The sequence below is a fragment of the Amblyomma americanum genome, chromosome 4, assembly GCF_052857255.1.
Source record: "Amblyomma americanum isolate KBUSLIRL-KWMA chromosome 4, ASM5285725v1, whole genome shotgun sequence".
Lineage (NCBI taxonomy): Eukaryota > Metazoa > Arthropoda > Arachnida > Ixodida > Ixodidae > Amblyomma > Amblyomma americanum.
This window is the reverse complement of record NC_135500.1, coordinates 220,447,921-220,465,909: the sequence shown is the minus strand read 5'-3', so window position 1 is coordinate 220,465,909 and position 17,989 is coordinate 220,447,921. Positions and strand designations below refer to the sequence as shown.

General features: G+C 44.4%; 1 protein-coding gene across 6 annotated transcripts in view; it reads left to right on the top strand.

The window, feature by feature from the left end:
• The first annotated feature begins 6,517 nt into the window (after positions 1–6,517).
• Positions 6,518–17,989, top strand: part of LOC144129405 (cholinephosphotransferase 1-like) — a 38,139-nt gene continuing 26,667 nt past the window's right edge. Inside the window, exons 1-4 of one of the 6 annotated variants that reach the window (XM_077663538.1) lie at positions 6,518–6,758; positions 8,177–8,327; positions 10,446–10,575; positions 17,442–17,542. In XM_077663538.1, the coding sequence (XP_077519664.1) occupies positions 17,513–17,542 (30 nt within the window). In that variant the 5' untranslated portion in view covers positions 6,518–6,758; positions 8,177–8,327; positions 10,446–10,575; positions 17,442–17,512. Of the gene's footprint in view, positions 6,759–7,519; positions 7,855–8,176; positions 8,328–9,542; positions 9,640–10,428; positions 10,576–17,425; positions 17,543–17,989 lie in introns of those variants that run through there. The other 5 variants (XM_077663533.1, XM_077663534.1, XM_077663535.1 and 2 more) reach the window with 5 other exon arrangements.

Here is a 17,989-nt window from a genome sequence, read left to right as displayed (position 1 = left end):
AAGTTATACAGTATATATATTGATAATGCAGATATACAAGCTAACACAGAATAATAAATATAAAGCATTTATTCAAGTAATACAAGAACAGCAGCTGTAGCACTCATGAAATCTTCTGCAAAACAGAGAACAAATATAAACACTAAGTGTGACTATATAAAATTGAAGCTAATAGACAGCTTTCAGGCTTCAATTTTTGTACTTGTTAGCCGTTTTTTTGAATACGTGCAAAGATGAATATCTTAGTGATAGCTGGCAAACTGTTCCACAGCGACAGAGCAGAAAAAATGATGGTGTGCTTACCATAATTTGTGAGAACAGCTGGTAGTAGAAAATGATGTGTGACAAACCTTGTTAAGTGCAGATTAATAAGAGCATCTTTTTTAAATGTGTCTGGTGGAACTTGGTTATTGACAGATTTGTAAATGAGAATCATGAGGTGATAGCTAACTAGGTGAACAATTAGTTGGTATCGCATCGATATGAACTGAAGGTTATAATTGCAACTGGCTTGATTTTGGACGTGCTGCAACTGTGATAAATGCTTGTGGTAGGTGTTCCTCTGTGATGTAATACAGTAAGTGAAGTGACTGAACGAATGCGCAATAAAGCGATATCAGCTTTATATTAGCTGACATAAAGCTTTATATTCGGCGATGCTCGGTAATTTAAGTGAACTCTTACATTGAAAATTTTGTTGCATCAATGCTTTTGTGTTATAGCAGTGCAAAATACAGGGCTTAAAGTCTGGCTCCATCAGAGGCGGGTCTCTAGTGATTCGAGCACAGGTGGAGAGGGTAATAGAGGGGGAGAGAGCGACTGGCAGCCTGTTTTACACATAGTTTTATACAAATGGGAGAAACAAATTTAAGGGTGGTTTTCTTACTCAGTTCATAACATAGTTTTGTACAAAGTGCATGGAGAAATCATCAGTTAATGACACACCTTAAACAAGTGATCCCCACGCTCTACCAGTGTGCTCTATGGTATCTGAAGTAAAACATCTTGCACTGAAATGAAACGGAAATTCTACAGTATGCATATTTATAAAACCAGTACTTTACAGTATTTTTGGAAACGTGGAGAAAGGTAGCATTTCTGAACATTCACGAATGCCCAACGACAATGACGGCGAGGCCCCCCAGAGACCTCTCTGACTTTTAGTCCTAACGAAATGGTTATATAATTTTTCATATTTTCAAAAACTGCCTTGCTGGCTAGCATCTTATGATTGAGCATTGCTGAGGAAGATTGCAAATGAGATTTGAAAATAATTGTCGTTAAATTGTGTCTCAGTACTGTAATTGTGGCATGTGGCCGAACCCAGCATGCTTGTTGTTTCAAGCCATGGAGAAGCGAAATGAATTCAGCATGGTCTCCGAAATGCAACTGCTTTAATCCTTCTGGTTTTTGCATCAGTATTTTGATTATGCAGGATGTGGCAATACTGAGTGTTATTCCTGATGGACGCACTAGTTTGGACTGTTCCATAGCAAGAACTGTGGGTCTAATACGAATGTGAAAGTAATGCTCAGTGCCTTACCATAAATTTAGCCTTTTTCTATATAGATTAAGTACAGCTGGCCATTTAACGCGACCGCCAAACAAATGGTCGCACAGCGCTTAGTGACAATCGCGGGGCGGTGAAACTGGCTGCAAATGGCACCGACACTTGTGCCATTGGTCAAATACAGGTGGCATTTGAATGCGGTCAGTTCCGGTAAAAAAATTCAGGGGCACTTTGTTGACCTAAAGTGTGAGGCAAAAGCCTTTAGCTACTGCTAAAGTCTTTTGTTACTGCTTGTGTCGCTGATGTGGGGTGAAAATGTTGATTAAAGACTACACAATTGTTGTGAGGGCACTTAAGTCTGGTTACGTGCAGGAATGCTTTCGCGAACGCAGTTTTTTTCCACGACGGCAGTACACGTAAATTTTAAAAATTTAGTGTTATTTTCTTTTCTGTTTTTATTTTGTTTTCTATTTAAGTTTTAGTTGAACTTTTTATTTCTTTTTCTTTATTACTTACTTTCATTCATTTTGATGTTTTTATTGCTTTATTTTGATGACATCATCTGTTTGATTGACAGCTATCACACAATCTTCAAATTGGTAAGGCAATTTAAAAACGAACTAATGAAGATAAGTCGATTAAACTTCACTCACTGCACAAGTGTATTTTCAGCCGCAAGTGGCAAAAATATTGATGCTATGCACCCCAATACACAGCAGATACTCATGCCCAAAATATCCAAGTTGTCTATATTTAAAAGCTGGCTGAACAAATACAATTCAACGAACGCATATTCTGAGACGATTGGTTTAGTTTATGGGAGCTGAACATCCCAAATCGACTAAGGCTGTCACACTTTTTTGCGAACACACCCAATGGCGAGTTATGAGCCTATAAAGGCTTCTGCCTTAATACTGATAGTGAGGTTTCGTACCAGTAAAGACTGCACATGCCTTGAGCCACAGTAGCGCAACTGTAATGAAACCGATGATCGATGTCCGCAATACATTAGACGAACCACGTGCACGGGAGAAGCACTAGGACTGGTGCAACACTAACAATTTTATTCTTCTCAAACCAACGCATATGTATACATTTTTCCACACTTGCGCAAGTGAACAAAAAATTCCGCTCATATGAGATTACTGACAACGACGCAAGCACAAAAACTTCAATTCGGCTGAGTACAGTGATATGGAAATATTGCTGACACATCCTTAAGCTTTTTTCTTAATAATGCTTCGAGAGCCAGCCGTGCGTGTTCATTTCTGCTCCTGCCTAGAATTGCTGCCTCTTGGAATTGTGGTGCACAATTGCTGCAGTTAATAATTTGCGACACGAGATGTGCACCTTTGTCACTATTGTTCCTTACATTTAGCGCGCGCTCCCTGAGTCGCTCATTTTTGCAGCGCCCTGTTTTCCCGATGTACGTCTTTCCACACGAGATGGGAAAGCATACACGACTCCAGTGGTGCAAGGGACAAAGGTTGTCCCATGCCTGATTTGGCAGGCATGCCTTCCATCACCGCACATGCGGGAGCACAGCTTAGAAAGCTTTTTGTGTGTGTGTGTGTGTGTGTGTGTGTGTGTGTGTGTGTGTGTGTGTGCGTGCGTGCGTGCGTGCGTGCGTGCGTGCGTGCGTGTGTGTGTGTGTGTGTGTGTGTGTGTGTGTGTGTGTGTGTGTGTGTGTGTGTGTGTGTGTGTGTGTGTGTGTGTGTGTGTGTGTGTGTGTGTGTGTGTGTGTGTGTGTGTGTGTGTGTGTGTGTGTGTGTGTGTGTGTGTGTGTGTGTTCGTTTGAGAAGAGTAAAATAGTTGTTAGAGCTGCGCCAGTCCTTGTGTTTCTCCCGTGTACGTGGTTTGTCTGATGTTTTGCGCACACCGATCATCTGTATTATCATCATGCACCAACTAGGCCCAACGGAAGTGTTACTAACGATGCCGGTTTACATTAGGCCCCCTCGATTCACCTGTACCAGTTCTGTAAAATTCCGCGGCGGTGCCGCGAGCGTGCAGCGCCAGTTCCAGAAGTTTAAGTTCAGCAGCGTGGCGCCCAAATCAACGGTGCAACCTCGCGGCAGCTAAGCGAAACCCAGGTGTGTTCTTTCTGAAGACGACTGAGGTGAGCGCGCCGACTTGCATGTTAAGCGGTTGAATTGCAACAACGTGCATCATGCGCCGCATGCACGTGTTTACTTTTTAGTTAGCATAACCGGCTTCGAGTACTAATATTTTTTTAATACAAAGGATAGACGCCAGTGACGGGTCCGTCGAGGGCACGATGGTCGAGAGGTGCAAGGTGCTGGCGAAAGCCGCCGTCCCCACCACCTCGCCGCCTTCTCGGGTGGCCAGTCACGTCCCATAAGAGTCGGCGGGCCCGTGTGAGGCACTGTTCTCGTCGACGAGTAGAATAATTTGAGCACCGCACAAGCCGTCGTCTGCTTCCATGGCGGCTGCAGCTGCACCATTTCGGCACCGACCACTGAGGAAGTGCTTAGTTTTCCTGAACTGTACCTGCACAACGTCTGCACTTTTTTTAAACGAATGACATCGTGCAGACGGCGCCATCTTGCACTGCTGTAACGAATGGCGAAGTGCAGCACCGCGAGAACCAGTTCACGTAGTGCAGGCGAATCGAACGGACCTATTGTGTGGTTTTCGCAGGCTTTGGCAAAAAAAAAAAATGAGATCACCGCGACACCCACATTGGAGGAATGCGTAAGCATTGACGAGGATTCGAACCTGGGTTATTGCGGCCACAACGCAAGGTACTAACCACTACGATCACGGCTGCCCGGGAGGGACAGATGGCACGGGGTCACGTGATCACCTGATCCAATCCAGAAAGGAAAACAGTAGCGCCGAAAAACACAGACACAGTAGAAGAACGACGTAGGACGAGCGCTCGTCCTACGTCGTTCTTCTACTGTGTGTGTTTTTCGGCGCTGCTGTTTTCCTTTCTGGATCGAAATGAACCATCTAGCCCAAATAGAAGTTCTTTTCAATCAATTCGTCCAATTGCTCAATTGCCTCAATTAATTGCCTTAATCAAGTTCCATCATTGACCACTTTGAGTTTTCAAACTTGGCGCCACGCTTTGTATTCAAATTTGGTGCCATGTTTCGCTCCGCCCGCTTTCGGTGTTTTCAAATTTGGCGCTACTTTTTCTTTGGTCCCGCTCACTTATCGGACATTTTTGGCGTTTTTGGCTCTAATTTAACTAACTACCCCACATGAACCTCATGATTTCCGCTGCGAGGTTTTTTGATGGTCTATCTAAATGCAGCCATTCTTTTTCTTATAACGTTATCGTGATGACAATTAAGCTCGTGATTACACGAAACCATCGAGTTTCTTACTGTTAACTAGAGGAGAAGCTGGCGGCCATGGAGGAAGTTTTCCTTCCTCCATGCTCTATGACCTGAACCACCATGGGCGCTCAAAGCATCATGGGACTAGTGAACACTACATGGGACGATGAGCTACTGCGGGACAGTCAAATTTTTTCGGGAAAACATAGTGGCGTTACTGATATGTCCCATTCCGTATCCACGGCGCGCCCGGTAGTAGTAGCTCTATGGCACGCCCCACGCGTAAAAGTAGCGCGCAAAAGCCATAGTAGCGAAAACGCAACAGCACACGACGCCAATAAAAGGTTCCTGTTTTCCGAAGTTCTGTGAACCTCCTAAAGTGTTCATGCGACAACATTTAAAAAAAAACTTATTTCTTCTTAAAAGCGCGTCTGTTAAGCACGAAATATTGGCTTTTGCGGAGAGCAAGCGATCGCTTTATTTGGGAAAACTTTTGCATTTACTTGCTTTTCTGCTCGTCATGATATTTTTAATGAAGAGGGCGGCGAGCATAGAATACAGGAGTTCATGCTAGAAGTAGTGGATGAGTACAAGTATCTTGGGGTGTGGATAAATAACAGTGCTGAGTATCTGACAGAGCATGAAAAATATGTAATGAATAAAGCTAGTAGGAATACAGCTGTCCTGAAAAATAGGGCACTGCGGAATTACAATAGGTATGAAGTGGTAAGAGTGATCTGGAAAGGGGTGATGGTTCCTAGCCCGACTTTCGGCAATGCGGTCCTGTGCATGAGGCCAGATGTCCAAGCAAGGTTAGAAATCAAACAATGCGCCGTAGGGAGGCTAGCTTTGAGAGCGCATGGCATAATACACCAAATCAGGGGGTATAGGGTGATATATGGGATGGGCGTCGTGCGAGAGCAGAGAAGCTAGCAGTAATAGCATTTGAGTGGGCTGGGAAAGTTTTCAGATACCTGTATATAAAGAATGTTGACACTAAATAGAGAAAGCGAACTAGAAAATTGACAAGCAAATATCTGGACAGCAGTAGGGGGGCAATTAAATCAGCAATTATCGGTTAAGAAAAAGGTTAAAGAAAGACAGAGAGCTCTGTGGAAAGCAGGCATGCTGACGAAATCGGCACCGGAAACATACAGGATTTTTAGGCAGGAATTTTCCAAAGAAAATATTTATGATAAATGTAGGGGAAGCTCTCTGTTGTTTGAGGCCAGGACGGGAGTTTTGCGGACTAAGATATATAGAGTCAGGTACCACGAGATAGACACGTTGTGCGTTGCGTGCGTAGAGGAGGAGGAAACGGCTGAGCACTTAGATTTAAATTTTCTCTAAAAGGCTTCACCCTGCAGTGGAAAGCAGCGGGGTGATTTATCCAAGGCATTGGGGTTTAAGGACAGTGAAGGAAAAGTATAATTTAAGCGGGTAGAAGTAACCAAGCGATGGTTATCTGATTGGTGGCTAAAATCAAGAGAAGAATGGCTAGGTGGCTTGAGCCACCGCCCAATTTAAAGGGTTCAGCCGTATCCATCTATCCATACATTGATAGTTCAGCCTTATCCATCCACTCATCCACCCAACCTGCCACATGACTTCGCTTCCTTCGCCTCCTCTGTGGGCTCTCTGCGGCTCACCGTTGCCCTCTCTCAATTTCTGCCTCGCACCTTACTCTTCCCATTCTTGGTGCTCTTGCCACTCTCACATCCTCATCTGCGTGATTCGAGTGGCCGATCTCTGCCCATCGTCTGGCGGATAAGCAGCAGCAGTGCGCTGCGGAGTTGCGTCGCGTTCTTGTCGTTCGTGTCTGTTTTGCCAGTTCCGAAGAGGCTGTGATACCGGTGATAGTTTAACCGTTTAACCACGCAGTTTGTTAGGCTGTTCACGTGCGCTACACAGTTTGTAATCAATCTGTCGTCTTGTGAAGTGTGAGTAACCGCCGCTGTCCTCTGTTTTGCGTGTTCCTGTCCCTGTTTTCTTGCGCCGTTGTAATTCCATTTAAGATATTCACCTACGCTCTGCGGGCCGTGGCGTGCGGTCTTGCTGCAGTTTTTGTTTGACGGGACGTGACGCTGATGTTCTGACTACAAATCAGTCGTGCTCAGAGCACACCTACCTACTCGATCCGACCCGTTAAAAACTCCGAGTGAAAAATTGAAAGTTTCTTTTTGGGGATAGGAAATGGCGCAGTATCTGTCTCGCATCTCAGCGGACACCTGAACTACGCCGTACGTACTGCATCGAGCAGTTTTGAGCGTCTTGTTCTTTGCGTCGGTATTAATTATCCGCAACTCTCCCTGCTCATTTATGTTAGGTCTTGGTAGCTCGATCGAGACGTTGTTTATCTGCATTCATTGATCATTTTTCATCTCCTGGAAGTGCTGCGACTTTTCTCCGAAGCTACGACCGGACGTGTGTTTCTGAAGAGTACGGAGGAAAGCGTTAGCGTTGTCTTTGAAATTCGAGGCAAAAAAATTCTCTTTGCCAAGGACGAAACACTTCGCAGCTGCAGTGCTTCGGCGTCCTTGGGGGGTGTTTTTCTCACGCCGGCAGCCAAGTCTCGGCGCGCCTCGGCGTTGCGCAAATGTTTTGAAAATTTTCCGCCGCGCGTCACGATGTGGGCAGCCTGGCCGGTCTGCCTCCTCGCCCTTCAGCTAATCGCATGCTCCCCACGTGCGCTGACAAAATGCAGAGCGCAGCGCTTTTGCAAGATTTCTTGCTCGTTTTGTGCGTGCAGTCGGGCCAGAAAGTGCGGCCATGAGATATGTCAGATAACGGCTACAGTTACACAGCACCGCTCGCGCCTTGGCTCAAAACGGGCGGATGTGAAACCGTGATCTCCCGAGTGCGTACTAGATAAGCGGGGGGAAATCGGTCGCGTGCCGCGGGGCCGGTCGTATCTGATAACACGAACGCGTCATTTCCTACAAGTGCCGCACTTCGTATATTGTTCTTTCGTGGTCAGCTGCGTTACGACCGCGGTTCTTCCTGCCTTGGACTGTTTGCTCAGTGTTGTCCCAGACGGTGAGAACCGCGTCGCCGTGGTGGGGTGGGCTTTTTGCAGAACGTAAAGTTTCTCGTGTTGCTTACTACGCGTCGTAATCAATGTTGGATTCCAGTGGGAATTAGTGCGGTGTTATCTGTGCGTCCAGATGCAGTGAGATCGTAAACAGTATGCATGATTACTGTGACTGATAAGTAAACAATGAATTGAATGAATTACTAGCTGTGACTGATAAGCAAACAATGAATTGAATGTGTGTCAATCGCTGGTCGCTGTACTGCCTTTCTTCAGTACATGTGTGCCCCAACGGATGCCACCTTATGTGCTCGCTCTTCACTGCAGGCTTCATAATGCATCTTGGTAAAACAACCAAGACACGGGAGAATTTTGGTGGATGGGTGCTTCCTGTGGAGCAGATGGACAATCTTCGAAAGAAGCCGTACATGTACAATGCAAGTGCGGGCTCAGTCTTGGAGCTTCTTTTTCTGCAGAGGTGAGCACCAATTAAGTGGCATATGTTCACCTGTGGCGTGATGTGATCGAGATGTTTGCATTCCTGGTGTTTGTACGTCTGTGTGTCTTTTGTAGCAATGTCTGCATATACTGGGTGTCCCAGCTAACTAGAGCCAAGGGTTAAAAAATCAATCATTAGAGGCAGGCGAGTGAAACCAGTTGCATATATTGGTGACATCCACTTTGCGCACCACAGACATTTTTTTGTTTCGCAAATAATCAATAATTTAAGTTTAATTATCTAAATTAATAAATATTGACTTTAGACAGCAAATTGCACTTGAAGAGTAGTTTAGCACCTTCAGAAACACCCATTCCATCATTTACGATAAGGATACACTCACGTCTGTCTTTTTTTCCCAGCTCCAAAGAAAGCCCGTGAAATACAAAATAAACCACGTGACTAACGCACTTGCGCGCCAAGATCGTGCTGCTCTCAAGCGTGGATTGAGCAAACGAAATCACCTGCAGTCTTGACTCAACGGCCCCACACCAGCGGCAGGCCGATAAGTTGGCGGCAGCAATTCACACCGTCATATGTGTCACTGGCTGACGCAGAACCACCGCCAACATATTGGCCTGCCGCTGGTGCGGGGCCGTCTAGTCAAGGCTGCAGGTGATTTCGTTTGCTCAAACCACGCTTGAGAGCAGCGCGTTCTTGGTGCGCAAGTGCGTTAGTCACGTGGTTTATTTTGTATTTCGCGGGCTTTCTTTGCAGCCGGGAAAAAAAGACAGACGTGAGTGTATCCTTATCGTAAATGATGGAATGGGTGTTTCTGAAGGTGCTCAACAACTTTGCAAATGCAATTTGTTGACTAAAGTAAATATATATTAATTTTGATGATTAAACTTAATTAAACCATTAATTAATTGCACTACAAAAAATCGCCTGTGATGCGCAAGATGCCTGTCACTAATATGCAACTGGTTTCACTCGGCTGTCTCTAATAATTCATTTTTTAACCCTTGGTTCTAGTTAGCTGGGACACCCGGTATACCCTTCCTTCTTATAAGTGTGTTTACTCGCAATGTGATAAGTATCATGGTGAATCTGTGTCTGATAAGGATGCCATAGGAATTGAATGAGCTTTAAAGGGGCTCTGAAACGGCTTCCGAGGAGAGCACATTAATTCACTTAATCACTGCACTATGTTGCCATGAAAACCGGGGCCAAATAATACTCTTCTACATGCAGCAGACGACCCACAATCACGCGTCAAAGTTGGCGAGCCCTTCCCGGCGACTTTTTCTTGCTCGCACCCTCCTCCGTCCCCCGCATCTGCGTAGACAAGGTGAGAGGTGGCATTGGTTAGATTCTTTCAGACGTCAGGCAGCTACTGTGGCCGGCCGTAGCCAATAAGCCGCTTATCTTTGGCGAGTCGGGAAGCTCCGCTCCCAGAGGGGAGTCGGCGAAGGAGCGTCTAACTTCCAGCGTGCAAAAAGTGACGAGAGGAGAGGGAAGGGCGCGAAGACACTGAAATTCAAATTTTAACTACAGATAACTCAGCTTCTACAAAGCGCATTTAAAAAATCCTTGCTGGACACTATTCGTGAAGCGGCGTGCTTCAATATCCCAGGCATGCCGCAACTTTATTATAGCCCCCTTCACAGCCCCTTTAAACTATGGAATACTAAATTCAGTGACGATGCTGTGAGCCTGACAACATCATACATGAGCAGGTTTACCTTTGGGGGTTTTGTGTGCAATTGTATGAAAGATTTATGTGTAAGAAAATATGAAACTATTATTTTATGAAAAAAAGAAAGGCTTGGATGGTGCACCGGAAAATGGGAGTCGTCATACTTTCCATACACTTAAAGACAAATTCTCTTGTCGATGCGTTGGCTATGCACCCTGAGGCTCCCCCTTCCCTAGTTCCCTTTGTGTGTTTAGTGGCATGTTCTAGTTTATAAAGAGCAAGCCTGCTGTTATGTCAAGTAGAATTAATGTTGGGGAGGTTTTTAAATTAATCAAAAACATGAACTTTCTGGTCACCTGTCAGAAACTAAAATTTTCATCAAGAGTGTAATCTGGCTTTCATCAGAGAAAAAATGGTTCTGTTCCATCTAGCAATAAATAGTTCTTTTAATCTTGCAGGTTTTGGATGTGGTGCCTGCAGTTCGTGCCTGAGAAAGTTGCCCCATGTGTTCTCACATGTTCAGGACTCTTAATAAATGTGTGTTGCTGCTTACTTCTACTAAGCTACAGCACTGATCTTCGTTCGGAGGTGAGCTTTCTTTTTTCTTCAAGCTCATATGTTTTTCTGGAACATATTTCGAAACATTTGTCATATAGCTACTTATCTCACACATAGAGCATATTTGTTGTAAGGGTCCTTCAGGGCGTAAGAACAGCACTTTGAATTGAGCTCTGCTTCTAGAGGCTAACTCGGAAATGAGGTGACAAGGCAGCATAACATTGGAAAGGCAAGAGCTTTCTTGAAAGGCTGTGGCTGAGGGTACGTCGGACGGACCTGGTACATTTCTTCCCGGAGTACGTCGGGCAGACCTGACCAGTATTTTTCAGTCCGGCCATTTGATTCTCGCTCGGCGGTCTGCTCTCATTGCGCTCCTTTGGATTACCGTCTACGAGGATAGGCATACATTTGGTCCAAGAATATTTACTTATAGGCCGATTGGCGTTCAGTGCATATGTATACTTCGAGGGTACCATGCAGTGAACTGCTTACGTGTTCTGCTACGCGCATTACAAACTGTGACTGATCCCCTGGTTGCACCGTTTGCAAATGCCGTTGGGTTGCGTCATGTGAACTGCAAAATTACTCCTTGTTATTTGCAGTCCAACATATGTGGGACTCGTGTGCACTTCTGTAGTGTGCCGAAGCCCGCTTCGCGAACTTGCGGCAAGTAGCTGCAGGTCCTCCAGTCGAAGTTGAGTGCAGACCTCATCAGTGCTGCAAGTCATGTGGCGATCGATGGCTGATGTAGGCCGTTTGGCTCGCGTTAAGCCCGAACCAGTGGTCGTTTAAACTCCATGTGCACAAACTTTCTTGCAAAAGACCAAGCTGCGAGCAGCTCACTTTCCTCGTCTCCCCCTCAAAAATGTTGGTGTTTGCCTTGAAGTGTCTCCTACACGGTTCCGGCTTTGCGGTTGCTCATCCCCAGTGGCCCACTGTATTGTGATGGAGCACATCCTCAACTTGGCAGGTGCGTTGGCGTAGTCATCACTGTTAGTAACCATAGCCCTCAAATAAATTCGACATACTATTTCTTGTGCCATGGCTGCGAGGCAGAATCTAAAACTTTCATCAAAGATTTTGCCAGTGAAGGAGCTAGGATGATATTTATTGCATATTGCGGACGAGTGCTCTGCATGATGAGACGCATGTTCTGCCGATCGAGCACCTGTATTTGATACTCGAGTATGAGTGCTCGATCCTTAGCAAACATACCGCTGCGCTTCACGAGACTGTGCACAATTGCCGCCAGCACAAGTGCGGCCAATATATCTTGCTGAAATTATGAGCAAAATGAGGTGACAGATTACTAGGCTGTTTACTAAGCCGGAAGAAGGCTCCAAGCGAATGCACATCTGCTGGCATATGTCGCTTCGCTTACCGCTTGCATATACGATTCGGTGTGAGTGATGGTTGTGCTTGCCACCCGGTCCTGAAGACGCCTGTCTGTGCGAATTTTGGGAGCCCTGACAGTGTTTCACTATATTTGAATGCAATTGCATGCATTCATGATCAAGGATCCTTCATGCACGTCAGATCGTTTTTGTTGCAACGGGCGGATGAGCTAGATCTGATTCATTGTTGCAGCATCGATTGAGCGACAGCCGGAGACATAAGAATGGGCGAAATTCTCTTTGCAGCTCATCAAAAGTGATGAATGTAGCATGCACTTTGCAATGCAAACACTTCGCAGAGCAGTTCACGTTGCAAGCACTGGCAGTATGATACGCATACGTTGGACGCGATGTTAGCTGTGGGTGCAGTCTTCTAGAAGGCTGTAGTCATGGACCTAGAGTGACGTCTGTCGTACCTTTAATGAGAATGAACTGGGTCTATCGGACGTATCTTTAGACACTTTGTTCTCTAAATGCTAAGGTCACAGTAGCAGATGTTTTGGTTCCAGTGTACTGAGAATGCGAAATCAGTGCATCATCATCATCATCATCATCAAGACTACGCCCACTACAGGACAAAGGCCTCTTCCATACCTCTCCACTTAATCCTGAAAGCATTGCAGTTAAAATTAATCACTGTCTGAGCACTCTTCTGCTTTGTTCAGTTTGTAGCTTATGTCAACTTCAATATTAGTCATATTCTTCTTGTTCCATACAGTGAAGGGCTGCTGCTAGCTTGTACAAATGTGGGAGTGTATATGTTCTCTTGTATCTTGGCTGCTGTGATATGGCAACATTTAAGAGAACCTTGATTTCATCTTTGAGTCGTCGCGGCGAGCGGACGAACTAGATCTGATTCATCGTTGGTTCATCATTGGGAACAGGTGGGGATAAGAGTTCATGGAGAATACCTAAATAATCTGTGATTCGCTGATGACATTGCCTTCCTGAGTCACTCGGGAGATGATTGCAAAGCATAGTCAATAAGTTATACAGGCAGAGCAGAACGGTGGATTAAAAAATTAAAGGGGGCCCGAAACACATAATCAGTGCGTTGTTTTGCCTCTTGGTTGCATGGAATAAGTGCCGCGTATACTCTGGTTCTTAGCATTTTAAATAGCTCACAAAAACAAATTCGTGGCGCTGACGGTGTCACCATACAGTGGCGGCTTTTAGCAGTGGATATGACATCACTTGGCGGGAGCTTGATGATGAGACACAGTAAATATACTGCAAATTGAGTTAATAACTAGAAATATGTTTTGTCAAGTTTTGTGTTTTATATTCAATGAACAAAACCAACTTGTTTGCCTTAGATAAAAGCGCTATAAAGCTAGTAAAACAAAAATATACCACCAGAGGCTCTGGCTACTTGTTTTTGCATCGAAGGATTTTGTGCCTCTCTGTAAACATTCTACGACCTAGCATGCAACACTTATGGCTTGTATGTATCTGAGAATGGCTTTGCAGAATCGATCCGATCAAGCCATTGCACTCTATACGCGTTCGTTTCGCTCCCAAGGAAGGATGCAAAAAAAAAAAAAAGCCGTTCATTTCACATTTAGCATTGCGCATCGTCAGCTTGTGGAGGATCACCGGGCGGCGGCGCCAAATGGCGCCATGTTACCGTCAACAGCGCGCGCTCCTTGCTCGCTGTGACCAACCAGCACGCTAGGAGCGACGGGCCATGGTAGGCGGTAAGCAGTAGTGGTACATGCTATGCTAAATGTGTCTGATACCTTGCGCAGGCCGTCACACTGTCACAGTATCTCGTGCTCAAATTCGGATGCAGTTCGGATCGCGTTTGGATCCACAAGTCGGGGAATGTCACTCGTCAGTGTTCCCTTCTGCGCCGTTGACGTGACGATGAAGCATCGCTGGGTCAGCTGGGCATTCATATGGTTGTTGTAACCAGGCAAACCGCGCTGCCGGCCTTGGCAAGAATGAGCTACAGAGAACAGGTCAACCATGGAGTGCTAACTTCTGCGACGTGGTCAGATAGGCTGTTTTGATTGGTCCCCCCAAGTGTTGTCATTGGGAGAGTGAAATGGAAATGGGAAGCTGCGTGAAAATCGAGTTGAGGGCAGCATTTTGTTTGCTTGTATTTTGAAATTTCTTCATCGAATAACTCCCGTTCCTATGCATCGATTCTCGTAATTCTTTTTGAGTCATCATCTGTGTGACATAAAGAATCCATCTGAAGGGTAACCGGCATCCGTTCAAGCAGTGTTTCGCAGCCCCTTTAACATGCAGAAAATCAAAGTAATGTTCAGCAGTCTATCAAGGGAGCAGCAGTTCACAATTGGTAGCGAGGTATTGGAAGTGGTAAGGGAATACGTCTACTTAGAGCAGGTAGTGGTTTCGATCCAGATCATGAGGTGGAAATAACTAGAAGAATAAGAATGGGATGGAGTGCATATGGTAGGTTCTGTCAGATCATGAATGGCAGTTTACCAATATCTCTGAAGAGAAAAGAGTACAACAGCCGTATCTTACCGGTATTCACCTACGGGGCAGAAACGTGGAGGCTAACGAAAACGGTCAGCTGAAGTTAAGGACAAAGCATTGAGCCATGGAAAGAAAAATGGCAGGTGTAACGTTAAGAGACCGGAAGCGGGCAGAGTGGGTGAGGGAACAAACACCTGTTAATAACATCCTAGTCGAAATTATGAGGAAGAAATGGGCTTGGGCAGAGTATGTACTGCGAAGGCAAGATAACCACTGGTCCTTAAGGGTAACGGAATGGATTCCAAGAGAAGGCAAGCGTAGCACAGTGTGGCAGAAGGTTAAGTGGGTGGATGAGGTTAAGAAGTTTGCGGCCGTACAGTGGGCACAGCTGGCAAAGGACAGGGTTAATTGGAGAGACATGGGAGAGGCCTTTGCCCTGCTGTGGGCGTAGTCATGCTGATGATGATGTTTATGCAGAGAAAGCAGAGCATGTTTATACGTCATTCAAAAGCACTTCAAGGAATTTTTTCCTGATTGGTGAGGGAGGGGGAGGAATTTGGCCTGACCATTGGAAAATAATTTATTGATCACCATCTTTCATGGTTCATTTGTTTAGATTTTCTGGCTGAATAACTCAGTTTTTAGGAATGCAGACTGTATTCTGTACACACAAGGCAATGAATCAATAAAAATTTTCACAAACCATTTGTGGTTCTGTATTAAATGCAACAGTTTCTGTAATCAGAAAAATACTATTTGTAAAGACTACATGTAGTGGTTTGGTGACCCACTGTTTTTTTTTTTTATGAGGAATGGCTGTCTCGAAGGCTATGACACACTTATATGAAACTGGCTTTGTATAATATTGGTGCTCACAAAAGTGTTATTAAAGTAGATGTTAAACCTCTGTTCTGTAACTTCAGCTTGAGCACGCAGCATGCATCTGTGATTGTGAAAAGTGTACAGCTGGCTATAGAAGTTCCTACACCATGGGCAATGTGGTGAAAAACAACTGAATTATCTTGCTGCATGAGAATGCTGGCTCAATTGGACTGGCACAAGTACTGAATGCACATTTTGATTTTATAGGGTTTATGCATGCATCAGCGACAAGGAAATTCCGTGTTTTTTCACAGGGCATGTGTTCCAGAAATGCAATGCACTTGCTGGAACTGCTAGCAACACACTTGTGCAAATAGAGAGAAGGCTATGCAAAAAGAGCACCTATAATGACAGAGAATTGATGACAGTGAGCTTGTGTGAATAAACAGGGAGCCCTCACAAAATGAGCGTTTCTTTTAGCATTATTATGCTCTGTGGCACTATTGTGCATGTTGCTCTCGCGCTGCCAAGGGCAGCTCATTGCTGTTATTCCCGTGCTGTGTATTAATAGCCCAAGTGGCCTCCCTGCCTATTGGCTAGCTGAGCAACTTGTGTTTGGGACAAAAACACGTTTTATCTTGGCTTAAATTGTGCGGAGACCATCGCCAGAAAATATTGGAGCTTGTAGAAGAATATTCAGGCTGTGGACTTCTCAGCAGTTTACTTTGTAGTAGGTCTGTTTTAACCTGTATCTGCTCAACTCTTGTTAAATGTTCAGGATTCTTGAACATGCCGATATTTAAAAGAAAGGTTTAATTCATTTATTTTTCTTTTCACAAAGAAGGAAACTGAGGCTAAAAGCTTTAGTAGCAGCTTTACCAGGGCCCTGGCACCTAGTAAATATGGTCACACAGTGGAGTTGAAGGCAACAGCAGCAGATCCAGAAAGATCAATACATGGGAATGCACTAACGAAGTGAGAAGCAATAACTTTTTTGCACATGAAGATAAAAGTAACATACATTGTATCACATAGCAAGAAACAACATTAAAAATACAACCTTCAGGACAGCAAAAGATTTTCACAGCAGAAACAACTATTACACTTGTTAGACTGCTTAGATTGGTCAAAACACTCGGTGGTCAACTTATTTAACAAAGTAGGCGAAGTGTAACATAGACTGCTTATACATTGTGCCTGGTGTGTAGGGACGTACCATTTTTATCTATGTCGCACGAGTCGAACTAAAAGATTTTTCTGTGGTTTTGCAAGAAAGATTATGATTAAGGTGCCCTACTTTTTGTGGTGGAAAATTTTAAATTCCGCAAATTGAGAACAAAGAATGTGGGAAACATCGAATAATGCTTCAAAATGCGCCTTGCTTTATATTATGAACCAAGGTACAATTATATTGTGTTAATTCTGTTCTTTTCTTCCGAGCTTTTCAAGGTAGCTAAAGCAACCTTTGCTATTGGGCTTTTTAAGCCCCCAAGGGAAGCCAGCATTTCTAATTACCTTGGGGCAAAGCATGCAGCATGCAATTGCAGGGGAGAAGTTTGTTGTGGATAGGGAAAGAAGTCGGTGTGGGCCGTTAAAGCAGTAAAGGGCAAACGGAAGCAGGACTGGGCAGTGCGAAACACGGAGTGGCGGGGGCACCACGGTGATGGTGACTGCTGCTGCATGGGAGGCTGCATACATTGAAGTATTGGAGACTTTGGTTTGCTCTACTGGGGCATGCACATCTGAAGCGTTGCCTCGTAAATAACATTGACGTATTCACCACTTCTTTATCTTAATTAGCGTGCAGTCCGTGTCTCTTAGGGGGTCTGTCGGCCTATGGTTGGTGTGAATAGCTTGAGATATTGCATTATAACTGTAATGATATTTATCTTAAAATTCTGAGTTATGAGACCTCCTTCTCCCGTTATATTCATATAAGTAAGGTAAATAGTCATTTTTTCATCATACTGCCGTTCCTACTCATTCTGATGTAACAGCAATGCATAAAAAATGAAAATATGATTGCTAACAATTTCACGAAAATGCTTATATTCGCAGTTCTTTGTGGAGTTACGATACTGATTTTGGTTTCAAAAATGTTCGTTAGTGTAAGATCAACCTGCAATTATACAAATAAAACACTGGTAGAATATCATATTTCAGAAACAGAGCACTAGTGGGGTGGGAATAAGTTATATTAACTGTGCATTGAACAGCTCTCTTTTGTAACAGATACAGCCTGGACAAGTTTGTGACAACTGTGGTACATCAGATTATGCAACAGTATTGGAGAAGAGAAAATAATGATGCGTTGTAAAGTTAAACTTTTACTGGTATGTTTTTCATTCTGTATATAATACCAACAGCTGATGATAGTTTAGAGGCTAGGTACTCTGTATGTTCATTCCAAGTTAAATTCTTTGAAAACATCTTGCCACCACCTTTACGCAGTCAACCAGTTCAATGGGTCGCATTCCTAAATGTATTCTAATATTTCCCAATTGTTGCTTCCCTCTCAGTATATCGAAACAACTTTTGATTTATTTGAATTTATTTTTAAACAATTGGCTTTTACCCAAGTAGGCATGGCTGAATGCTAAATTTGCCATTTGTTCAATTTCAAATTTATTATCGGCCATTACAAAAAATGTAGTGTGCGCACCTTGAGCACAGAGACTTAAATGTAGAATAAGTGTGACCCAGCAATGCTACCTTGTGGCACATTGGCGATGACAGCTTGTTTTGAAGACCTAGTGTCACCGATATCGGCAGTATTGCCT